This window comes from Bombina bombina, chromosome 11, assembly GCF_027579735.1.
Source record: "Bombina bombina isolate aBomBom1 chromosome 11, aBomBom1.pri, whole genome shotgun sequence".
In the NCBI taxonomy this organism is placed as follows: domain Eukaryota; kingdom Metazoa; phylum Chordata; class Amphibia; order Anura; family Bombinatoridae; genus Bombina; species Bombina bombina.
The window spans coordinates 76,614,046-76,638,156 of record NC_069509.1 but is presented as its reverse complement, the minus strand read 5'-3'; the positions used below and the strand labels follow the sequence as shown (position 1 = coordinate 76,638,156).

Genomic DNA, 24,111 nt, shown 5'->3' with positions numbered 1-24,111 from the left:
ACCCCCCTAACTTAAATATAATTTAAATAAATCGAAATAAAACTTACTATCATTAACTACATTATTCCTATTTAAAACTAAATACTTACCTATAAAATAAACCCTAAGCTAGCTACAATATAACTAATAGTTACATTGTAGCTATTTTAGGATTTTTTTTATTTTACAGGCAACTTTGTATTTATTTTAACTAGGTACAATATTTATTAAATAGTTATTAACTATTTAATAGCTACCTAGTTAAAATAAATTCAAATTTACCTGTAAAATAAATCCTAACCTAAGTTACAATTACATCTAACACTACACTATAATTAAATAAATTACCTTAACTAAATACAATTTAAAAAAATTATCTAAAGTACGAATAAAACACTAAATTACAGAAAATAATAAAATAATTACAAGTTTTTTAAACTAATTACACCTAATCTGATCCCCCTAATAAAATAAAAATGCCCCCCAAAATAATAAAAAGCCCTACCCTATACTAAATTACAAATAGCCCTTTAAAGGGCCTTTTGCGGGGCATTGCCCCAAAGTATTCAACTCTATTACCTGTAAAAAAAAAATACAAATCCCCCCAACATTAAAACCCACCACCCACACAACCAACCCTACTCTAAAACCCACCCAATACCCCCTTAAAAAACTAACCCCTTGAAGATCACCCTACCTTGAGAAGTCTTCACCCAGCCGGGCCGAAGTCCTCAACGAAGCCGGGCGAAGTGGCACTCCAGACGGGCAGAAGTCTTCATCGAAGCCACCCAGAAGAGGTCCTCCAGACAGGCAGAAGTCTTCATCCAGGCGGCATCTTCTATCTTCATCCATCCGGCGCGGAGCGGGTCCATCTTCAAGACATCCTATGCGGAGCATCCTCTTCAAACGAAGTCCAACTGAAGAATGAAGGTTCCTTTAAATGACGTCATCCAAGATGGTGTCACTTGAATTCCGATTGGCTGATAGAATTCTATCAGCCAATCGGAATTAAGGTAGAAAAAATCCTATTGGCTGATGCAATCAGCCAATAGGATTGAGCTTGCATTCTATTGGCTGATCCAATCATGCATCAACCAATAGGATCCAATCATGCATCAACCAATAGGATTTTTTCTACCTTAATTCCGATTGGCTGATAGAATTCTATCAGCCAATCGGAATTCAAGGGACGCCATCTTCGATGACGTCATTTAAAGGAACCTTCATTCTTCAGTTGGACTTCGTTTGAAGAGGATGCTCCACGTCGGATGTCTTGAAGATGGACCCACTCCGCGCCGGATGGATGAAGATAGAAGATGCCGCCTGGATGAAGACTTCTGCCCATCTAAAGGACCTCTTCTGGCCGGCTTCGATGAAGACTTCTGCCCATCAGGAGGACCACTTCGCCCAGCTTCGTTGATGACTTCGGCCCGGCTGGGTGAAGACTTCTCAAGGAAGGGAGATCTTCAAGGGGTTAGTGTTAGGTTTTATTAAGGGGGTATTGGGTGGATTTTAGAGTAGGGTTGGGTGTGTGGGTGGTGGGTTTTAATGTTGGGGGGGTGGTATTGTACTTTTTTTACAGGTAATAGAGCTGATTACTTTGGGGCAATGCCCCGCAAAAGTCCCTTTTAAGGGCTATTTGTAATTTAGTATAGGGTAGGGCTTTTTATTATTTTGGGGGGCTTTTTTATTTTATTAGGAGGGTTAGATTAGGTGTAATTAGTTTAAAAAACTTGTAATTATTTTATTATTTTCTGTAATTTAGTGGGGTTTTTTTGTACTTTAGATAATTTATTTTATTTGTATTTAATTGTATTTAGTTTAGGTAATTAATTTAATTATAGTGTAGTGTTAGGTGTAATTGTAACTTAGGTTAGGATTTATTTTATAGGTAAATTTGAATTTATTTTAACTAGGTAGCTATTAAATAGTTAATAACTATTTAACTCTTCTACCTAGTTAAAATAAAAACAAAGTTGCCTGTAAAATAAAAATAAATCCTAAGCTAGCTACAATGTAACTATTAGTTATATTGTAGCTATCTTAGGGTTTATTTTATCAGTAAGTATTTAGTTTTAAATAGGAATAATTTAGTTAATGATAGTTATTTTATTTAGATTTATTTAAATTATATTTAAAGCTAGGGGGCGTGTTAGGGATAGACTTAGGTTTAGGGGTTAATAACTTTAATATAGTTGCGGCGACGTTGGGGGCGGAAGATTAGGGGTTAAAAAATGTAGGTAGGTGTCGACGATGTTAGGGACGGCAGATTAGGGGTTAATAAAATTTAACTAGTGTTTGGGATGCGGAAGTGCGGCGGTTTAGGGGTTAATATATTTTTTTATAGTGGCGGCGATGTCCGGTTCGGCAGATTAGGGGTTAAAAATATTTTTTTATTGTTTGCGATGTGGGGGGGGGGGGGGCCTCGGTTTAGGGGTTAATTGGTAGTTTATGGGTGTTAGTGTACTTTTTAGCACTTTAGTTAAGAGTTTTATATTACGGTGTTAGCCCATAAAACTCTTAACTACTGACAATTTTAAATGCGGTATCAGTCTTGACAGGAGAGGCTGTACTGCTCACTTTTTGGAAGACTTGTAATACCGGCGTTAGGCAAATCCCATTGAAAATATAAGATACGCAATTGACGTAAGTGGATTTGCGGTATTTTCGAGTCTGACCAAAAAAGTGAGCGGTACACCCTGTACCTGCAAGACTCGTAATACCAGCGTTAGGAAAAAAGTAGCGTTGGGACCTCTCAACGCTGCTTTTTAAGGGTAACGCAAGACTCGTAATCTCGCCGTAGGTGTCCCTGTACTTAGCCTCCTAGAAAAATATCTCAAGTACACATGATATAAAAAAACACAAACCATCATAGGGAATCCATTATGCCTAAATCTGCAGCATGATTACTGAAACACAGAAGGAGCCGCACAGAAACACCTGACTTACGTGAACCCAATCAGGAATTAGAATGTGATAATGAGGGTGAAACCACTTCATACAATAGAACACAGCTTATACCTCTGCAAGTTGTCACTCAGAATCACGGCACATTGTACCCTAATAAAAAAGATGTTACATCATCAAAAATTTGCAGAACTTAACGTGTAAAATCTACCAAAAGAAATCTCTACATTGTTATCCACCATCAAAAACAATGCATTCAAAATGGATCAATTTTCATACATATATGTCACAGAAAGAAACATCTTGTTAAACGCCCACTTGTCAATGATGATTCAATAACTCTGCAGTAAGAATCATCTCATATTTAAAAACACACATGTAGGGGCTGGAATCTCATGACGTGGGCAGAGACACTAGTGTAATTTTATGCAAATTAAGAATCCACTTGTAAAGTCCGTGGTTACTATTCATAACCACAGCACATCATACTAAAGAGATTTGTAACATATTCAGTATCAATCCCAGTATCACATATTCACAGAGCTTAGCCCTGCATGTGTGAGGTCAGTTTATTCATATTATCTGAAATACCAAATCATGAAGCCTATTTTAGATATAAATACTAATCGTAAAGTCATCTTACTATTATATTAATAGTATAGAGTCTATACTATTAATATAATAGTAAGATGACTTTACGATTAGTATTTATATCTAAAATAGGCTTCATGATACTATAGACTATCTTATCTATACAAAAGGAAGCCAGACAGCACCATCTTTCTCAAACATGTTACTCACATACACCTAGATTATTAGTTTTGCGCTAAACAGGGTGTGAAAATAAGGCCAAAAAAATTGCATTATTGCACTCTCCATAGCGCTGGCATTACGAGTTACAGAAAAACCTCCTTGTGCTGTTTATTATGGTGCGTTACGCTCCATACCGCACAAAAGCCAAGGACTGAGTTTACGTGCTCATGCACGCTTTCCCCCATAGACATCAATGGGGAGAGAGTGTTAGAAAAAAAAATAGCACCTGTGTTCGCGGAATGGAGATCGCCGTAACACAACCCCATTGATGTCTATGGAGAAAAGAAAGTTACGTTTAAACCTAACACCCTAACATAAACCCCTATTCTAAACATCCCCTAACCTACAATAAACTACCAATAGCCCTTAAAAGGGCCTTTTGTAGGGCATTGCTCTAAGTTAAACAGCTCTTTTACCTTAAAAAATTACTAAGTCCCCCCTAAAAGTAAACCCCCCCCCACCCGACCAACCCCCCAAAATAAAAAAACCTAACTCTTAAAAATCCTAAACTTTTTATTTTTATAGGGGTAATAGATTAGGAGTAATTGTTTTTATTTTTGATAATTTCATTTATTAGTTTTTGTAATCTTAGAGTTTTTTATGTTTTGTAATTTATTGTTTATTATTTTTTGTAATCTTAGAGTTTTTTAATTTTTTTCGTAGTATTAGGTTTTGTTTTAAAAAAAATGTATTTAATTTTTTTAATTGGTAGGTTTTTTTTATTTTTTTAGAATAGTTATGTTAGATTAATTTATAGTTTAATGTTTTTTTTATTTTATTTCATAGGTAGATTTTTATTTATTTTAAGATAGTTATATTGTAATTTTAATTTAAAGTTAGGGAAGTGTTAGGTTTAGGGGTTAAGAGTTTTATTTAGTGTTTTGTGATGTGGGGGGCCAGCGGTTTAGGGGTTAATAGGTTTAGTTTAGTAGTTACGATGTGGGGGGCTGGAGGTTTTGGGGTTAATACTTTATTATAGTCTTGGCGATGTGGGGGGCCGGCTGTTTAGGGGTTAATAGATTTATTTAGTGTAGGCAATGTCGGGGGGCAGCGGATTAGGGGTTAATAGATTTATTTAATAGTCACGATGTGGGTGGGCGGCAGATTAGGGGTTAATAGGTAGTTTATGGGTGTTAGTGTACTTTGTAACGTTTTAGTATGAGTTTTGAAACATTTTTGTTTCGCAAAATCCATAACTACTGGTCTCAGATGGCGGAATGAATCGTGTCAGTATAGGCTGTAACACAAGCATTTTAGCTGGATCGCACAACCTGTAATACGGCGCTATGGAAAATCCCGCACTCAAATGTCATTTTTTTGAGTGCAGAATGGATGTTGCGTTACAGGCTAAAATGCTTGCGGTATAGCTATACTGCTGCATATACCGCGACTTTAAAATGAAACTGTTTAGAGGTGCTCACAAACCTCACTTGTTAACAACCTTGTTCTTATCTTAAGAAGGCTATCAAGTGGCATGTGAATTGCCCTTTAATGTGCTTGCCAAAACAGTTTAGCAGGATATCCCTTTCTTTTAATACTGTATATATCTAAGTTTGTTAACTCTCTCTTTACAAATAGACATGTTTCTATACAACCTTAGAAATTCCCCAATTGGAATAGCTTTTTTAGTTGCCCCGTGGTGTGAACTTGTATAGCGTAGTGTTGAATTTGTGGCTGTTTCCTTACTATATATATTTGATCGAGTCTTGCCACAATCACCTCTCGAAGTAGTAATATCCAAAAAATTCACTTTTTTAAAATTAATTTCAGAGGTCTATTTCAAATTAATATTGTTATCATTCAGTGTTTGAATAAATTCCAAGGACAATGCTCAGGGACCCCGCCAAAATAATGAAAATATAATCAATATAATAAAGCCATATAAGAACATGCTCAATGTATTTAACAATAGAATCCTTAAAAAAAACGAATTCTCGTTCCTACCACCCCAGAAAAATATTGACATAATTGGGGGCACAAGCTGCCTCCATTGCTGTCCCACAAACGTGTAGATAAAGCCAAAATCATTGTGGCTGAGAACAAATTTCAGTTAGTCAAGTATAAATTCAGTTTTCCACTATGTTCACCTGATCACCAAGAAATATTCAACTGCATGGCACCCTCATTTGTGTTCTTTAGTTATATAACGATTCAGCATCACAAGTGGCCAAAAAAAAAGTATCATTGTCCAGAATAATATTCTCAGTCCTACTCAATACATCCATGGTGCCTCTGACATAATAAGGAAGGGTAAACATAAGTCTGGCATCCAAATATTTGGAGGCCTCTTCGTACAAACTCTGTATGCCAAAGACAGTAGGCCTCCCAGATGGTATTTCCATTCTTTTATTAACCTTTGGAAGCAAGTAGAAAGTAGTTTTAAGTCTATCAACTCAAAAGAAATGTATTTCTGAATCTGAAATTAACTCTTGATCTAGCCACTGAATAAGATTTCTATATTAAGTCAAAAATGATTTAGTTGGATAACTGCACAGCATTTTATAATAGGATTTATCACACAGTTGTTTGGCCTTGCTGATGTACATTTTTACTGGCCATAAAACTATATTCCCACCTTTATCTGAGGGCTTCACAATAACTCCCTTCCAATTCCCAATTTTACTCAATGCTAATTTTTTATCAGGACTTAAATTAGAGCCTCCACATGGTGCTAGACCTAAAATATCTCTTTTGAACAATTGTAAATAAACACCTATCTTGGGTTATTTGGATAAAGGGGTATAAGGGTCAATTTAGTTCTTATCTTATCCATCCAGGATGTCAAATCATTCTTACGGCTCTCTCTCATTTAGCAGGTCCTCTAGATGTCTCAAACCTTGTCTATCAATATCCTTATCCTAATGTTTAAAGTACATTTTTTTTCTCAAAATAATTCTCCTCAAAAAAGGAGGTACAGATCTTTAATGACTTCAGAGTATTCAAAAGTGTGCATGGGTACAAAACATAGACCTTTCCGTAGTACATTAATTTGATTTTAATTCAAAACCCTTGAAGAAAGGTTAATAATCTGCAGTTGGTCCTGTGCTACCACTTTGGTCTCTTGGACCATCTTGGACCATTTTTCTCTGTCCCACCTGGACCTGTTTCTTACATTTCTGGTACCACTGCTCTCCCGTCCTTTGTCTTTTACTTTTTTGTGACCCATTTTTCTCTATACTCCGGGTTACTAACTAACACCTAGATTACGAGTTTTGCGTTAGAGGTTATGCGGTGCTAACGAGCAGTTTATGCTCACCGCTCACTTACAGACAGCGCTGGTATTATGGGTTTTTACTAACCTGGCGTTAACAGACAAAAAGTGAGCGTTGAGCAAAATTTTGCTCCACATCTCACTCCAATACCAGCGCTGCTTACGTTAGCTTGTGCACGATTTCCCCATAGGAATCAATGGGGAGAGCCGGCTGAAAAAAAGTCTAACACCTGCAAAAAAGCAGCGTTTAGCTCCTAACGCAGCCCCATTGATTCCTATGGGGAAATAAAATTTATTTTACACCTAACACCCTAACCTGAACCCCAAGTCTAAACACCCCTAATCTTACACTTATTAACCCCTAATCTGCCGCCCCTGACATCGCCGAAGCCTACATTATAACCATTAACTCCTAATCTGCCGCTCCAGACATCGCCACCACATACATTATACTTATTAAACCCTAATCTGCCGCCCCCAACGTCGCCGCCACTATTCTAAATGTATTAACCCCTAAACCTAAGTATAACCCTAACCGCCCCTAACTTAAATATAATTTAAATAAATCTAAATAAAATTAATTTCATTAACTAAAGTATTCCTATTTAAAACTAAATACTTACCTATAAAATAAACCCTAAGCTAGCTACAATATAACTAATAGTTACATTTTATCTAGCTTAGGGTTTATTTTTATTTTACAGGCAAGTTTATATTTATTTAACTAGGTAGAATAGTTACTAATTAAATAATTATTAACTATTTAACAAACTACCTAGCTAAAATAAAGACAAATTGACCTGTAAAATAAAACCTAACCTAAGTTACACTGACACCTAACACTACACTATAATTAAATTATTTCCCTAAATTAAATACAATTAAATAAAATTAGCTAAAGTACAAAAAAAAACCACACTAAATTACAGAAAATAATAAACAAATTACAAGATTTTTAAACTAATTACACCCAATCTTATCCCCCTAACAAAATAAAAAAGCCCCCCCAAAATAAAAAAGGCCTACCCTACACTAAATTACAAATAGCCCTTAAAAGGGCCTTTTGCGGGGCATTGCCCCAAAGTAATCAGCTCTTTTACCTGTAAAAAAATTACAGATCCCCCCCAACATTAAAACTCACCACCCACACAACCAACCCTACTCTAAAACCCACCCAATACCCCCTTAAAAAAACCTAACACTAACCCCTTGAAGATCACCTTACCGGGAGAAGTCTTCATCCAACCGGGCCGAAGTCCTCAACGAAGCCAGGAGAAGTCTTCATCCAAGCCGGGCGAAGTGGTCCTCCAGACGGGTAGAAGTCTTCATCCAGACGGCATCACTATCTTCATCCATCCGGCGCGGAGCGGGTCCATCTCCCAAGACATCCGACGCGGAGCACCCTCTTCATCCGACGGCTAACACTGAATGAAGGTTCCTTTAAATGACTTCATCCAAGATGGCGTCCCTTCAATTCCGATTGGCTGATAGAATTCTATCAGCCAATCGGAATTAAGGTAGAAAAAATCCTATTGGCTGATCCAATCAGCCAATAGGATTGAGCTGGTATTCTATTGGCTGATTGGAACAGCCAATAGAATGCAAGCTCAATCCTATTGTCTGATTGGATCAGCCAATAGGATTGAACTTCAATCCTATTGGCTGATTGCATCAGCCAATAGGATTTTTTTCTACCTTAATTCCGATTGGCTGATAGAATTCTATCAGCCAATCGGAATTGAAGGGACGCCATCTTGGATGACATCATTTAAAGGAACCTTCATTCAGTGTTAGCCGTCGGATGAAGAGGATGCTCCGCGTCGGATGTCTTGAAGATGGACCCGCTCCGCGCCGGATGGATGAAGATAGAAGATGCCTTCTGGAGGACCACTTCGCCCGGCTTGGATGAAGAATTCTCCTGGCTTTGTTGAGGACTTTGGCTCGGTTGGATGAAGACTTCTCCCGGTAAGGTGATCTTCAAGGGGTTGGTGTTAGGTTTTTTTAAGGGCGATGCGGGAGGGCCTCGGTTTAGGGGTTAATAGGTAGTTTATGGGTGTTAGTGTACTTTTTAGCACTTTAGTTAAGAGTTTTATGCTACGGCTTTGTAGTGTAAAACTCTTAACTACTGACTTTAAAATGCAGTACCAGTCTTGACAGGAGAGGGTCTACCGCTCACTTTTTGGCAGACTTGTAATACCGGCGCTATGCAAGTCCCATTGAAAAAAGAGGATACGCAATATACGTAAGTAGATTTGCGGTATTGACAAGTACTTTTTAGCACTTTAGTTGAGTTTTATGCTACGGCTTTGTAGTGTAAAACTCTTAACTACTGACTTTAAAATGCGGTACCAGTCTTGACAGGAGAGGGTCTACCGCTCACTTTTTGGCAGACTTGTAATACCGGCGCTATGCATTGAAAAAAGAGGATACGCAATTTACGTAAGTAGATTTGCGGTATTGCCAAGTCTGGCCAACAAAGTGAGCGGAACACCTGTATCTGCAAGACTCGTAATACCAGCGGGCGTTAAAAATCAGCATTAGGACCAGCCAACGTTGCTTTTTAAGCCTAAAGCAAAACTCATAATCTAGGTGAGTATCCTTTGTGAGATCTCCTCATCACCATTCTCAGCTTCAGAGGTTTGGTATTCTAAGAAAGATTGTTCTTCTGGATTATTCGAGGGGTATACATAAACCTGTCTACAGCATACATTTTTTACATCCTAAGTAAAAGTACACCTTTTAAAAAAAAAAAAAAAAAAATGATATCTCTGCTAAGTTTATCACATTTGACTGTTAAGATTTATTTTTTGCTTTGTTATTAAGCTCCTCTCTGAGTTTTGTATATATCTTCTAGAACTCCTCTAAGTGTTTTTCAAATTTATAAAGTTTCTGGCTGAGATCCATTATGTCTTTATGTAATTCCCCTACAGTTTTTGTTTTTATAATAAGACAAAATGGCAACCAGGACTTCTGTTCCCATCTTTTTTTATAATAGTCGATATGGAAACTAAAGGTAGGAAAAATGCGGGCCCTTAAACCTCTAGGGATAACATGAATTGCCAGATACCTGTCATAGGTGTTTTTATTCCACAACAATCTGGTGTGTTTCCTTATTAACTCACCCAGGCTTTGGCGTCCCAATTCCCAATTATCATCTATATTTAAAACACCATCATATGTAACTCAAAAAGAACTGAAATAAGGGGGCAGTCTGCAAAAGTTTAGATACAAGGTAATCACAGAGGTAAAAAGTATATCAATATAATAGTGTTGGTTATGTAAAACTGGGGAAAGGGTAATAAAGGGATTATCAATCTTTAAACAATAAATATTTTCAAGTAGTCTGTCCCATTAATTAATGACTCTTCTTATTTGTTTAGGGAGGTAACTGTGAAATTCCTGCAAAGAGTGACACAGATGATTTCCGTAGACTTCTTAATGCCATGGAGTCTCTCAGCTTCAATGGAGAAGACCAAGAAAGCATCTTCCGAATCCTCTCTTCCATCCTGCACCTGGGGAATGTTTACTTCGAGAAATACGAGGTGCGGTCAACAGGGGGAGACATAGAGTGTGGTAGATACAAGTAACACATAAATCTGAGGTCAATATATAAATAATACATTTGGAGATTTCCCTAGTAAAAAAGTAGAGGGGAAGAAGTGGCACTTTTTAGGGAGATAACAGGAGTCGTGTATTACTATAGAAATAACAGAGGTAAAAAAGAATCCCCTAGTGCTACCCACTCCTTGGTAATTTAAAAGCTTAGGAACAAGAACTACTAAAGGGAGCTATATGGGGCAACTATTTCTAAAACTTAAGTTTATTTTATAGATTAAAATCTATTTTAATCAAAAAGTGAGAAAACAGACAAATACATACCTGTACATAATCTGTCCAAAAAAGAGCTGTGGACTCCAATTGGCAAAAAAAGCCTTGTTTAGGAGGACACATTTTCCAGGACTTCAAGAAGTGCCAGCAGGGCTGATATCACTATACTGCTGGAGATGCCAGAGGAAAATGCCCACAAGATTCCCGGCCGAAAAGACAGTGTTTTTTTGGTTTGAAAAAGGCTCGTATATGGTCAGAAACACGTCGCCTTGACTCAAAAGTCCTGTTTAACTCTTTTTCAGTCTATTGGAGGGGTGTCCCCACTTGACGCCGAGGTATCCAGCTATCGGCCGGGAATCTTGGGGGCATTTTCCTCTGGCATTTCCGTCAGTATAGTGATATCAGCCCTGCTGGCTCTTCTCAAAGTCCTGGAAAAGGTGTCCTCCTAAACAAGGCCTTTTTGCCAATTGGAGGAGAGAAGTCCACAGTCCTTTTTTGGACAGATTATGTATGTATTTGTCTGTTTTCTCACTTTTTGATTTAATTTAAATAGATTTTAATTTATGAAATAAACTTAAGTTTTAGAAATAGTTGAACCCTATAACTCCCTTTCCTAGTTCTTGTCCCTGAGATTTCCTTAGTGCCAGATAAGGGCTACATTACAAGTGGAGCACAATCTGGGGTGCATTATCTAGCGTTCTGCCTTGCACAAACAATAACATACAATCTGGTATTACAAGTGAATGATTAAACATGTTCGACAGAGCATCTTAATGTGGCCAGCAAATTTTAAAGGGGCATGAAACCCCAAATTTTTCTTTCATGATTCAGATAGAACATGCAATTTTAAGCAACTTTCCAATTTACTTCTATCATCAATTTTGCTTAATTCTATTTATTGACGAAGCAGCAATCCACAACTCTGAACTAGCTGAACACATTTGTAAGCCAATGATAAGAGCTATAAATGTGCAGCCACCAATCAGCAGCTAGCTCCCAGCTCCTGGACCTAGCTAGGTATGCAAGATACCAAGAGAACAAAACAAATTGGATAATATAAGTACATTGGAAAGTTGTTTAAAATGGTAGGCTCTGTCTGAATCATGAAAGAAAATGTTTGGGTTTCATGTCCCTTTAAGCACACCCTATAGATAGGGATATAAATGTCAAAATTCAAGTGTGCATGCATGCATTTCAGTTTTAAATAGAAGCATTTTTTTGCAATATTCTTCCATTAGTAAAGTTACTTCTAGTGAAAGCTATTACTATTTTACAGCAGCATATGCTGCAAGGGCCCATGCATCAGTATTCAAGCTCAGAGAGCTGGGGGCGGTGTGTATTGTGACAAACTGCTAAGTACAACTACAGTAGCAAGATTACTACTCACCATGCTATCTGGTTTTCCTTCTGTGCCTGCAGCTGTCTTCAAAGTTGTTCTTTTTCTTCCTAAATGGAAAGAGTCCACAGCTGCATTCATTACTTTTGGGAAATAAGAACCTGGCCACCAGGAGGATGTAAAGACACCCCAGCCAAAGGCTTAAATACTCCTCCCTATTCCCTCATCCCCCAGTCATTCTTGGCTTTTCGTCCCAGGAGGTTGGCAGTGAAGTGTCAGAAGTTTGTTTTGTCTCTTATGGAGGGTAGTACTCTTCGACATGGGACGGGAACTTTAAGTAATCCTATCAGTCTCTCAGTGAGGGCCTGGATGAAAGTTAGAGTCCGGAGATGCAGGAAGAGTCTTTCTGCGAAACCATCCCGACTCATATTAACAGCTCCACTAGCAATCAGCGTTGTCGAACTTCGCTTCGCTGCCTGCTTTCTTCTCTCAAGTCCATGGCGGAGGAGCTGCTACTATTCGTCACACTTGAAGGGCCGTGTTACTGTTCCACGGCATAGATTCCGGTAAGATTGTTTCATTTTACTTCATCAGAATGTACTGTAACTTTTTGTTTCCCATAAGGAACTATCTTGCAGGACTTATTAAGTATATATATAGGGCCTCAGTGAGGCTCCTTTGGTATCTTGGAATCGAGGGTTAATATCTCCCGAGGGGGATTATTGAACGGGGGGCGGGGGGGGCGTTTAATCATGTTTGTTATGTGATTCAATCTGCTTATGTGTAGTGTTATCTGGGCTCATGGCGAGAACATTAAGGCCTTTGGTAGTGACGCGACCTTGTGGTTGGGCGCGCTTTTTGGACTGTATGGTTCACCTTGTGACTGGACATGTTTACGTTCTGGTTTTCCATTTCCACATTCCTGACCGTGTGGTGACTGAAAAATTAGAGTCTGCTAGTGTCTGGGTCTAGGAGGTGGTGAGTGCACCAGCCATTGTGGGTGTCAGGTGCCGTTTACGTTTTTTTCTTTAGTCCATATTATTTAATTCTTTATCTAGTTATGGAGGATTCTGATGCTGAGACTGCTCAAATTTCAGATTCAGATTCTTCGACTTGTGAAGAATGCGAATTTGCCCCTTTGACACAGGTCAATCAGTTATGTTCCATTTGCCATATTAGAGCACCCTGTTCCTCGAGCTCGGGGAATCCGGTCTGCTGAGCCATCCGCCTCCAAGAAGCGAGTTCCCTACTGCTCCCAACTACTACACATGCGGGTAACCCAGATTATGTTTATCCCTCCTTACAGGGTGGCTTGTTCCCCAGGAGGTTGCAGCTTGTTTTCGCTTTCACATATTTTTGGCGATTATGCGTTTGCAAAGTCCAGACGTTTATTTGTGTTTGTGCTCGTGCCCGATTGTCCCGGGTCTACCGGCCTTGGGTGGGCCTATACAGTTCCCTGCAGGTGCAGCTGTTCCTAAGTGTTGTACCTTTTGTTACAGAATAGCGCGTCTTCTCGTTTTACTTCTCGTTATTGGAGGATCCTATCCTTAACGAATACGGGAATCCGTGGTATTCTGCTTCGAATGGGTCACCTCATTAGACATGAGGGGATGACGTAATCTCCAAACTGTCTGCTTATTGAGATCTTTCCCAGTTTTTTGTTGGAAGATCAGGGTTCCGTTTGGCTGGTCCTGCGGGTATGCCTGTTTTCTTCCTGGGCGTTAAACTAGGGGTTGCCTTATATTTTCTTTTATCCGGTTAGGATGTCTTTTGTTTTCGATTATGTGTTTCCTTAGGGAACTTCTGGGATCGATTCTCTCTGGTTGCTTCTTCGGAAGTTTAAGGGACACGTTAGTCTTATGTTTGTCTGTTTAACCTTTCCCTCTGAGGTAGGATTTAGGCAGCTTGACAGTTATGACCCCAGCTGCGGCTTGTCCTGCTGGAAATCAGATCTTCTGTCCTGTGGCTTATTCAGACACGTGGCGCCTGTTCTGCCTGGCTGGTCCGGTGGGGCGCTGAGTGCTCACAATTATTATTTGTGTGTTTTCTTGTTTTTCTTTCTAAATTCAGCTAAGCTCTCTAAGATGATCCATATGGCAGGAAGGATTGTGTCAGTCCTTATTCAAATATCAGCCTTTCAATCTGATTGACAGGGTCAGTGGAGTTCCGCTGTGTCACTCTTTTTGCTCCGATTTCCTTGGGGCCTAGAGTTTCTTTCCTCTCTTGGGAGGATTGGGGGTTTAGCACCTGCTTATCGCTGTTTCTGGGCAGTTTCACCTTCTAAGGCTCTAGAATTGTCCTTGGACTTGTTCCTGCTGTGGTTCTCTTCTTGAGACCTTTGGACTTAGCCCGTTCCAAGGGGACCTGGTTCCCTTCGAGAGTTGGTTCCTTTGTAGGGACATGGGCAGAGTGGTCTCCTCAAGCTCTGTTTAGGGTTTCTTCTCCGGAGCTGGGGGATGCTCTGCATCCTTCTTAAATCTTCTCCTCAGATTTTAGGGGGGTGATGTGGAGACTAGCCTTTGTTCGAGTGATTTTGTCCTTGAGGTATCCCCTTGTTCTCTAGTGATATTGTTTCGATCTTTGCTTCCTTAGCTCCTTGAAGTGTTGGACTCTGGCAAGGGGTGATCTCATCTTTGGCGGAACTTGCGAGTTTTTCTCATTGTCCATTTTACTTTGGACATTGTATGGTTACCTCCTGGGGGTCTGGTTTTTAAGATTTCAGTTTCCAGGTTCCCGTTTTGGGGGCTCGGACCTCCTCACTCTGGTTCTTCTGGTGGCTGAGGTTCTCACTCAGCGCTTCCATTGTGGATCCCATTGCGGAATGTACCAGACTGTTAGGATCTAGAGCTGGTACAGGGTTCCCCAGTTCCAGGAAACTTGGGCTGAGTCTTATGGTTCGGCTAGTTGATCTGGTGAGGTAGCTCAGTTGGTAAATGCCCTGACTATAAAATATCCTGTTTTAAAGATCCAAGGTAACGGGTTCAGATCACGGCAGGGCCGACTCAGCCCTTCATCCTTCAGAGGTCGATAAATGAGTACCATTAAATTTGGCCAGGTTTTTCTGGGTACCGATGCCCCTTGGGCTTACCGTCGCCTATCAGTCGGTTTCCCTTGGTAGGCTTGCTGACATAGTGTGATGGCTTTGCTGCTCTGCTAGCAATAACCACTGCAGCTATGGAACCTTGTCTTGTGCTAGCAAGTTAAAATCTTCAGGGGAATCCTTCCAGATCAGGGCGTTAGAGATTTGTTCTCTCGGTTCAGCTTATGGCTGTGTCCTGGGGGCAGGGGCTCTGTCCTTCCGTCCCCCTTTGTCGGGGGGCTTATATCCTTTATGAAGTGTGGTCCCTATCTTAGGGCTTCTCCTTTTTATCAGGAGGTTGGGACAGACGGGTTAACCTATTTCGGAGAGAGGTACGCTCTCTGGGTTGTTCTGTCCATCTAGAGAGTTGCTGGCTTCGCCTTGAGTCTATGTTGGGCCTTTAGCTAGATCTCTAGGTCTTTGACCTTGTGGATGGTCTCCATGTGGTGTTTCGGGTTGGCATCAGAGCACTGTTGTAATGGCTGTGCCATCTTCTGCTCGTCGTTTGAGCTGGAGGTTTTCTGGTCCCCTGGTTTCAGACCTGCCGATGCTTGGCCTTGCCTGGCTGGAGGTAGGTCCTGAGATCCATTGTTCTTCTCGGATCTTGGGAGCGCGTTGGTCCTCCTTGAGGTTCTGAGCTCTCCTTTTATTTTCGAGACCTATTTGTAGGTCTGGCGATTCGGTTGCTTAGATTGTGCCTTCTGTAGTGGAGGTTTAGCACTCTACATTTTGGTAGCCGGTTCTAGCAAGTATTTCTTCTGTGTCATCCTGAGGATGGCTACGTGTTCTTGACTCAGGTGTTTACCTTCGTCTGGGTCTGCTACATGTAAATTTGCCTGATTTCTTCAGTGTTCTGAGCTCGGAGGATGTTTGGTCTTTGAGAGCTTGCATTGTGTGGCTGTTTTAGGGTCCCAGGTTTTGGAAAGGACCTTGATATGGTACCTGGGCTTGCCCCATTTGGCCAAATGCGGTAACTAACTTTAGCTGAGAGCTTGTAACTGAGTGCTGGACTTTCTCTGTGTGTTTTATATATATATATATATATATATATATATATATATATATATATATATATATATATAGTTGTGCTCATAAGTTTACATACCCTGGTAGAATTTATGATTTCTTGGCCATTTTTCAGAGAATATGAATGATAACACAAAAACTTTTCTTTCACTCATGGTTAGTGTTTGGCTGAAGTTATTTATTATCAATCAACTGTGTTTACTCTTTTTAAATCATAATGACAACAGAAACTACCAAATGACCTTGATCAAAAGTTTACATACCCCAATTCTTAATACCATGTATTGCTTCCTTTAACATCAATGACAGCTTGAAGTCTTTTGTGGTATTTGTGGATGAGGCTCTTTATCTTCTCAGATGGTAAAGCTGCCCATTGAAAAAAAAAAGTTCTGGCAGCACATAGTAGTGATAAAATAATTCACTTTTATTGAGCAATATTTCAAGCACACAGGTACATCATGGACTGAACGTCTGACACGTTTCACGCCCCCAATAGTGCAATATTGTATGAAATAAGCACTCTTTATTTACATCAAGCAAGCCAAATACTCACAATATCTGGCGTGGTTAAAATCACATAAGGGTATCTTTAAAATAACAGTTGAATTTGAGCTATCCTGTGGTCTGTACACGCTTGGGAAGTGAACAGCGATGTACCCGGTCGGCGTGTGACGTCGCCACCCGACAACAGCTGATTCTGTTTGACACTCCGTCTGCATACACTGACTCACAGTGCTCTCAGAATCTCGGCCTCAACACGTTTCTCGCCCCCTGCTGGGCGCTTTTTCAAGAGGAAGCTGTTGTCGGGTGGTGACGTCACACGCCGACCGGGTACATCGCTGTTCACTTCCCAAGCGTGTACAGACCACAGGATAGCTCAAGTTCAACTGTTATTTTAAAGATACCCTTATGTGATTTTTAACCACGCCAGATAGTGTGAGTATTTGGCTTGCTTGATGTAAATAAAGAGTGCTTATTTCATACAATATTCCACTATTGGAGTCCTTCTTTCTTTCACAGACTGCGCTGTTTTTCTGGGAGAGAAACATATGATGATAGATTGATCACATTTAGGTCTAATTGTCCCAAACATTGTTTTCTCATTTCTTTTTTCTTTTTGCCTTTGGATCTCCTGACCCATCTAAAGGGACTTTGGATCCTTTCTTGAACTCTTTGTTGCGCTCTTTTCTTGATTCTTTGGCCCTTGTAGATGGCCCTTCATTCTCCGTATCTTCATTACTGTTTACCGGCAGAGAATGGGAGGAAATAGAGGAAGAAATAGAAGAGGAAACCGAAGAGGGGGAAGAAGAGGAAAGAGATGGAGATTTGGCTGAATCTACTGATTCCTGGTCTGAAGACTCAGCTTCTGTTGAAGAAAAAACCACTTTCTTTGATTGCTTGTTTTTCAGTATAGGCTTTGGATTTTTATTCTCTTCCTTCTTAGCCTTATTTTTGTTGTTCCATCTTCCTCCTTTACCAGGAAAGGACTTCCAAGAATCCTTTTGGAGCTGTGGCCAAATATATACTTTGTTGGTCTCATAGTCCAATCTGTCACGATTGAATTTCTCTCCCTTACGTTCTGCCAAGAATAACAATGAATTATTTTTGAAATTTGTGGGAGGATATGATCATAGGTGTATTGACTTCTTGGACATAACCTTGGAGGGGAATGTGGAAGAGGAAAGGATTGTGTCTAAAACATTTCGCAAAACTACTGCAGGTAATACTATCCTACATGCAAGCTCTTGCCATCCCCCCATTTGGTTCGAGCCATTCCAAGGGGCCAATACATCAGATTAAGGAGAAATACTGAGGATGATGAAATTTATCACCAACAGGCTGACGAATTAACAAAAAGGTTAACAGCAAGGGAGTATGATCCAAAGAAATTGGAGAAGACTAAGTTAGAAATCAGCAAAGTGAAAATAAGAAATAGAGCTGATAAAGCCAATCACTTGCAATTTAATAATAAATCCACAAAAGAAGGCAGCACCTTGCAGTATAAAAATATCTTTATTTCCACATACTGGATTAAAAAGGTGACGTTTCGGGTAGAGAACCCTTAATCCTTGATTAAGGGTTCTCTACCCGAAACGTCACCTTTTTATTCCAGTATGTGGAAATAAAGATATTTTTATACTGCAAGGTGCTGCCTTCTTTTGTGGATTTATTATGGCTAAAGGGATTACAGCACCCTTTCTGGCCTGCACCTGACAGTGGAGCTGAGCTACAAACTGTTCTAGTATTGCAATTTAATGATGGTACTATTGTATTCACAACAGAGTATACCAACCAATTTTCTGATATAGTCAAAATTTTAAAGAGACACATGCCAATACTTGGTGGGGATCAAATACTGCAGAATTATACGTCTGGTTGCAGATTTGTACCCAAGAAACCGATGACACTGGCGGCTCAGCTAGCTCCCAGTTTGGTTCCAAGTATGAGAACTAATAGAGGAGATAATTGGTTGAGAAAGGCAGGGTGTTTCAAATGTGGCGCTAAAACGTGCCTAACTTGCCCTATAATTGATGCAACAAATATTTTTAAATCCTCAGTTGACAATAATGTATATCCCATAACCTTCTATGCGAACTGTAAGACTACGTTCGCGGTCTATCTATTGGAATGCAGTTTGTGTAAGATCCAATATGTTGGAAAAACGACCAGAGAGGTCAATGTGAGGGTTAGGGAACATGTCAATGATGTGAAAAATTATTGCAAGGAATCTACAGTAGCTCGGCACTTTAATCTTATACATTTCACCCATGAAGGTACATTCAAGGTGAAAATTATTGATGTAGCAAAGGTCCCTTTAAGAGGGGGTAATAAGTATAAGATTTTGGACAAAAAAGAGTTATACTGGATTTATCAGTTAAAAACTAGAACTCCCAATGGCCTCAATTTGGAATGGGATATTAGTTATTTTGTATAGCTATCAATTATCATCATTGTTTGCTTTTTGCATAGTTGATAATAAGTCAGCCATCAAGTTAGTACTGAATAATAAAATAACATAAAACATAATAAATAAAATCTAGTAGTCAGAAAAATTATTGGCTGTGAATGTATACATACACATGTACGTGTATTTATATATATGTGCGTGTGTATTTAAACTGGTTAATAATTGTTTGGACAAATATATATATTTGAGGGTCTGAAATACTAGCATATTTACATATTCTTAAATATTTTTGTAGGTTTTTCAATTATGATATGATTCAATTGTCTATAATAATATGATTTAAATCACCCCTTTATGACAGGTTACCTACATTAATGGGCATAATTATAAATTTATGTAATAAGTATTTAGAGTGAATATTCTACAGACATATATATATATATATACATTTTTCTTTCCTTGATAAGGGTAACATGAGAGATTTTGACATTGTGAACTGTAGCATATTTTATGACTTGGCATCCTTTTAATGTTTACTGTGTATGATTGTGACATTGAAGGGTTAAAATATGTACCTGTCCACAGCCTGTGTATAAGAAGGCTGTGGTTAGAACACCTGTTGTCTCTGATGAAGCGCCACTAGGGGGCGTGAAACGCGTCAGACGTTCAGTCCATGATGTACCTGTGTGCTTGAAATATTGCTCAATAAAAGTGAATTATTTTATCACTACTATGTGCTGCCAGAACTTTTTTTCTTCAATGGAAACTATTGGCAAGTAAATCCGTTGCCTTACGGGCATTGCACCAGATCACCGCAAGCTATAGTGTGCGAAAGCTGGACACAGAAGCGTCAGTGACGTCATCCATAGGAGTCTGCATCCGGAGTATGGCGTGTGAGCTGGAAGCGGCCTCTCCTGTTACCTAAAGCTGCCCATTCTTCCTGGCAAAAAGCCTCCAGTTCCTGTAAATTCTTGGGCTGCCTTGCATGAACTGCACGTTTGAGATCTCCCCAGAGTGGCTCAATGATATTGAGGTCAGGAGACTGAGATGGCCACTCCAGAACCTTCACTTTATTATGCTCTAGCCAATAACAGGTCAACTTGGCCTTGTGTTTAGGATCATTGTCATGTTGGAATGTCTAATTCTGACCACATTTCCTGTGCCTTTGTAGCTCACACATCCCCAAAACATCAGCGATCCACCTCTGTGTTTCACAATAGGAATGGTGTACCTTTCATCATAGGCCTTGTTGACTCCTCTCTAAATGTAGCGTTTATGCTTGTGGCCTAAAAGCTCAATTTTGATCTCATCACTCCAAATGACTTTGTGCCAGAAGGTTTGAGGCTTGTCTCTGTGCTGTTTGGTGTATTGTAAGCGGGATACTTTGTGGCATATGCGTAGTAATGGCTTTCTTCTGGCAACTCGACCATGCAACCCATTTTTCTTCAAGTGCCTCCTTATTGTGCATCTTGAAACAGCCACACCACATGTTTTCAGAGAGTCCTGTATTTCACCTGAAGTTATTTGTGGGTTTTTCTTTGCATCCCGAAAAATGTTCCTGGCAGTTGTGGCTGAAATTTTAGTTGGTCAACGACCGTGTTTTGGTTTCAACAGAACCCCTCATTTTCCACTTCTTGATTAGAGTTTGAACACTGCTGATTGGAATTCTCAATTCCGTGGATATCTTTTTATATCCCTTTCCTGTTTTATACAGTTCAACTACCTTTTCCCGCAGATCCTTTGACAATTATTTTGCTTTTCCCATGACTCAGAATCCAGAAACGTCAGTGGAGCACTGGATGAAACATGCAAGGGTCTGTCAGGAGTCCAGAAACTCGTTAACGTTTTATTCACACACACTAATTACAAGCAAACAGATCTCAGGTGAGGATAGTTACCTTTAATAACCATTCAAACCCCTTTGTGTCAACTTGTGTGCATGTTATCAGGCCAAAATCACAGGGTATGTAAACTTTTGATCAAGGTCATTTGGGTAGTTTCTGTTGTCATTATGATTTTAAAAGAGTAAACACAGTTGATTGATAATAAATGGCTTCAGCCAAATACTAACCATGAGTGAAAGAAAAGTTTTTGTGTTATCATTCATACTCTCTAAAAAATGGCCAAGAAATCATAAATTCTGCCAAGGCATGTAAATTTATGAGCACAACTGTGTTTGTATATATATATATATATATATATATATATATATATATATATATATATATATATATATATATATATATATATGTGTGTGTGTGTTATGTCAAAAATCTTTTGCAAGCATATTTACATGTCCCTAAATTCCTTTTTTTTTGTTCTAAACAATGTTGTCTTTCATATCTCTGTGTTTATTTATAGCACTATAAGTATATAGTGTAAATATATAATTATTCTGAGCAAGAATAAATGCGAATATAACATGTAATCAGGGTATCATATGTATTTATTTGCAATCAATGAATATTTTAAGAGCTGGGCCAGCTTTCTCTTTACACTTGTGTAACCCTGATTGCAGTCTAGTTTAAAACACCACCCCTACGCAGGTGTTTTAAAATGGGCTGGCATTTAAGATGACATTTCTTAATGAAAATGTAATTCAAGAGAAGGAAGAAAAACACTGAAAATAGCATGACAGAAAAGAGGTGATTTTTAAATTCTGCTATATCTGATTCATGACAGTTTAATGTTAGGTATAGACTATCCATTTGAGTTATCATCATTCGATTATTAAAATCATTGTCAAAAATATTACACAGTGTGGCCTAATGTCATCATCAATGTTTATCTTTAATACTAATTTCACATATACATACTTTCAAAGTATAATAAGCAATTTAATAAATGGCACTTATAAGTTCTGATGAGTGATCAATGACTCAAGTATAGAGCAATTTGATTAGTTAGTGATAGTAGAAAATGTATATTTCAATCAGATTGGCTGATTTCATTAATCACATGATTATGCATTTACCAATAAGAAGTTGTGGAAAATTTTACCAGTTTGTGGGTTGTTAAGGAGTTTGAGTATTGCGTCAAATATAGTGTCAAATTTGGTGCGAAGTGGAGAGTGGGACTTGTATTACATGCGTTAAACATGGTGCAAATAGATTTATCCAAAAAAAGGAAGTTGGCTATATTATGTAATTTTTTAATTTCATTCTTTACCCTATATCTACCAGTGCTCCAAATTTGGAGCAATAATACTGTCCCCTAGCTTTGTAATGAGAGACAAAGATGTAACATAATACATAAGTAGTAATGTATTTATTTCATTTTTATCCCTATATCTACTAGTGCACCAAATTTGGACCAATAATTGCTTTGTAATGAGAGACAAAGATGTAACATAATCAATAAGTATGGTAACATCTCCCTAACAAGGATGGCGGTTTGAACGAAAGGTATAGACAGAATAGACGCAAGTGTACCTGTTGAGTGTTTGATAAATTGGCAAGAGGGTCAAATAGAGTCGAATGGAACTGTGGATGATCAGTATTCCGCTCGAATAACATAAGCATTGATCTGCGTCGGATTTGTATCGTGGGAACGATATATTCCGTCACACATGTCAACATTTGACGATCTTGACACTTTAACTACGGCAGATCAAATGTGCAGCAAATTTGATGCGGGATTCCAGCGGATTCCATCGTATTATCAGATGAAGCATTGATAAATCGGCCCCTATGTGTTTTTCCTCACGCCCAATTCATCTTCTAATATAAGCTAAACCCGACGTGTGCAAAAAGCATCAGTCTAGTGAAGTTAACGTGCGAGCAGGAGTGATAAATTACGCTCCACTTGTAATCTAGCCCCGTGTGAGGGATTTAGCGCAAACGCTATATCCGAAATGCAGATGTTAGCGCGTCCTAGACTATCGCTTGAGCATTATAAAATAGTGACAGACTTGTAATATGAGCACTATTAATTGCACTCTAGTGATGATAAAGCACAATAACACTAAAATGTTTGTGCTCCATTTATAATCTAACCCTAAATGAGGCAGAATAAAAAGTTTATTTTTTAAGCAAATTCTTTTTTTTTTAACCCTTTCTTTTTAACCCATGGTAACCTGTTAAAATTAGTAGATGGTTCACAATGTTATGTGAAGTAATATTTACTCTTTTTGCCAATAAAAAATAAATAAAAAAATTTACCAATTAAACTTGCTTATGTTCTGCCTAACCCTTAAAGGGACAGTAAACACCAGAATTTTTGTTGTTTAAAAAGGTAGATAATACCTTTATTACCCATTCCCCAATTTTGCATAACCAACACAGTTATAATAATATATTTTTTACCTCTGTGATTGCCTTGTATCTATGCCTCTGCAAACTGCCCCTTTATTTCAGTTTTTTTGACAGACTTGCATTTTTAGCCAATCAGTGCTGGCTCCTAGGAGCTTCACGTGCCTGAGCTTAACGTTATCTATATGAAACACATGAACTAACGCCCTCTAGTGGTTAAAAACAGTCAAAATGCTTTCAAATTAGAGGCAATCTTCAAGGTCTAAGAAATTAGCACATGAACCTCCTAGATTTAGCTTTCAACTAAGAATACCAAGAGAACAAAGCAAAATTGGTAATAAAAGTAAATTGGAAAGTTGTTTAAAATTACATGCCCTATTTAAATCATGAAATATTTTTTTTTTACTTTACTATCCCTTTAAAAACAAGAAGGGAGATTAACAGCATTATTTAATATCATCTAAATCAAACCCTTTACTGCAAAAAAGGTCCAGACAGCACTAAAGTAATGTAAATAAAATAAATTAACTCAAATGTGGTAAATTACATATTATTTAATATAAAATGTTATGTATATAACATTACAATAACAAAATGGTCATATAAAACAGAATACAAGTGATAGTTGCACTGGTAAAGCTTTTAACTAGAAAGTCTCTCCGCTGCAATCAGCAAGCTGCAATCCAAAACACAGAGGGTTCGTTTCCATTGAGCCGTTAAAAATGGAGCCGTAAGCTGCCGAAGTTGCCGGCAGCTAAAAGTAATTCAAATTTC

The 24,111-nt window shown here is 38.6% G+C and overlaps 1 protein-coding gene across 1 annotated transcript in view; it reads left to right on the top strand.

The window, feature by feature from the left end:
• MYO15A (myosin XVA) overlaps positions 1–24,111 on the top strand; it is a 628,913-nt gene that overhangs the window by 86,617 nt on the left and 518,185 nt on the right. Inside the window, 1 exon segment of the mRNA XM_053694925.1 lies at positions 10,291–10,452. Coding sequence (XP_053550900.1) covers positions 10,291–10,452 — 162 coding nt within the window.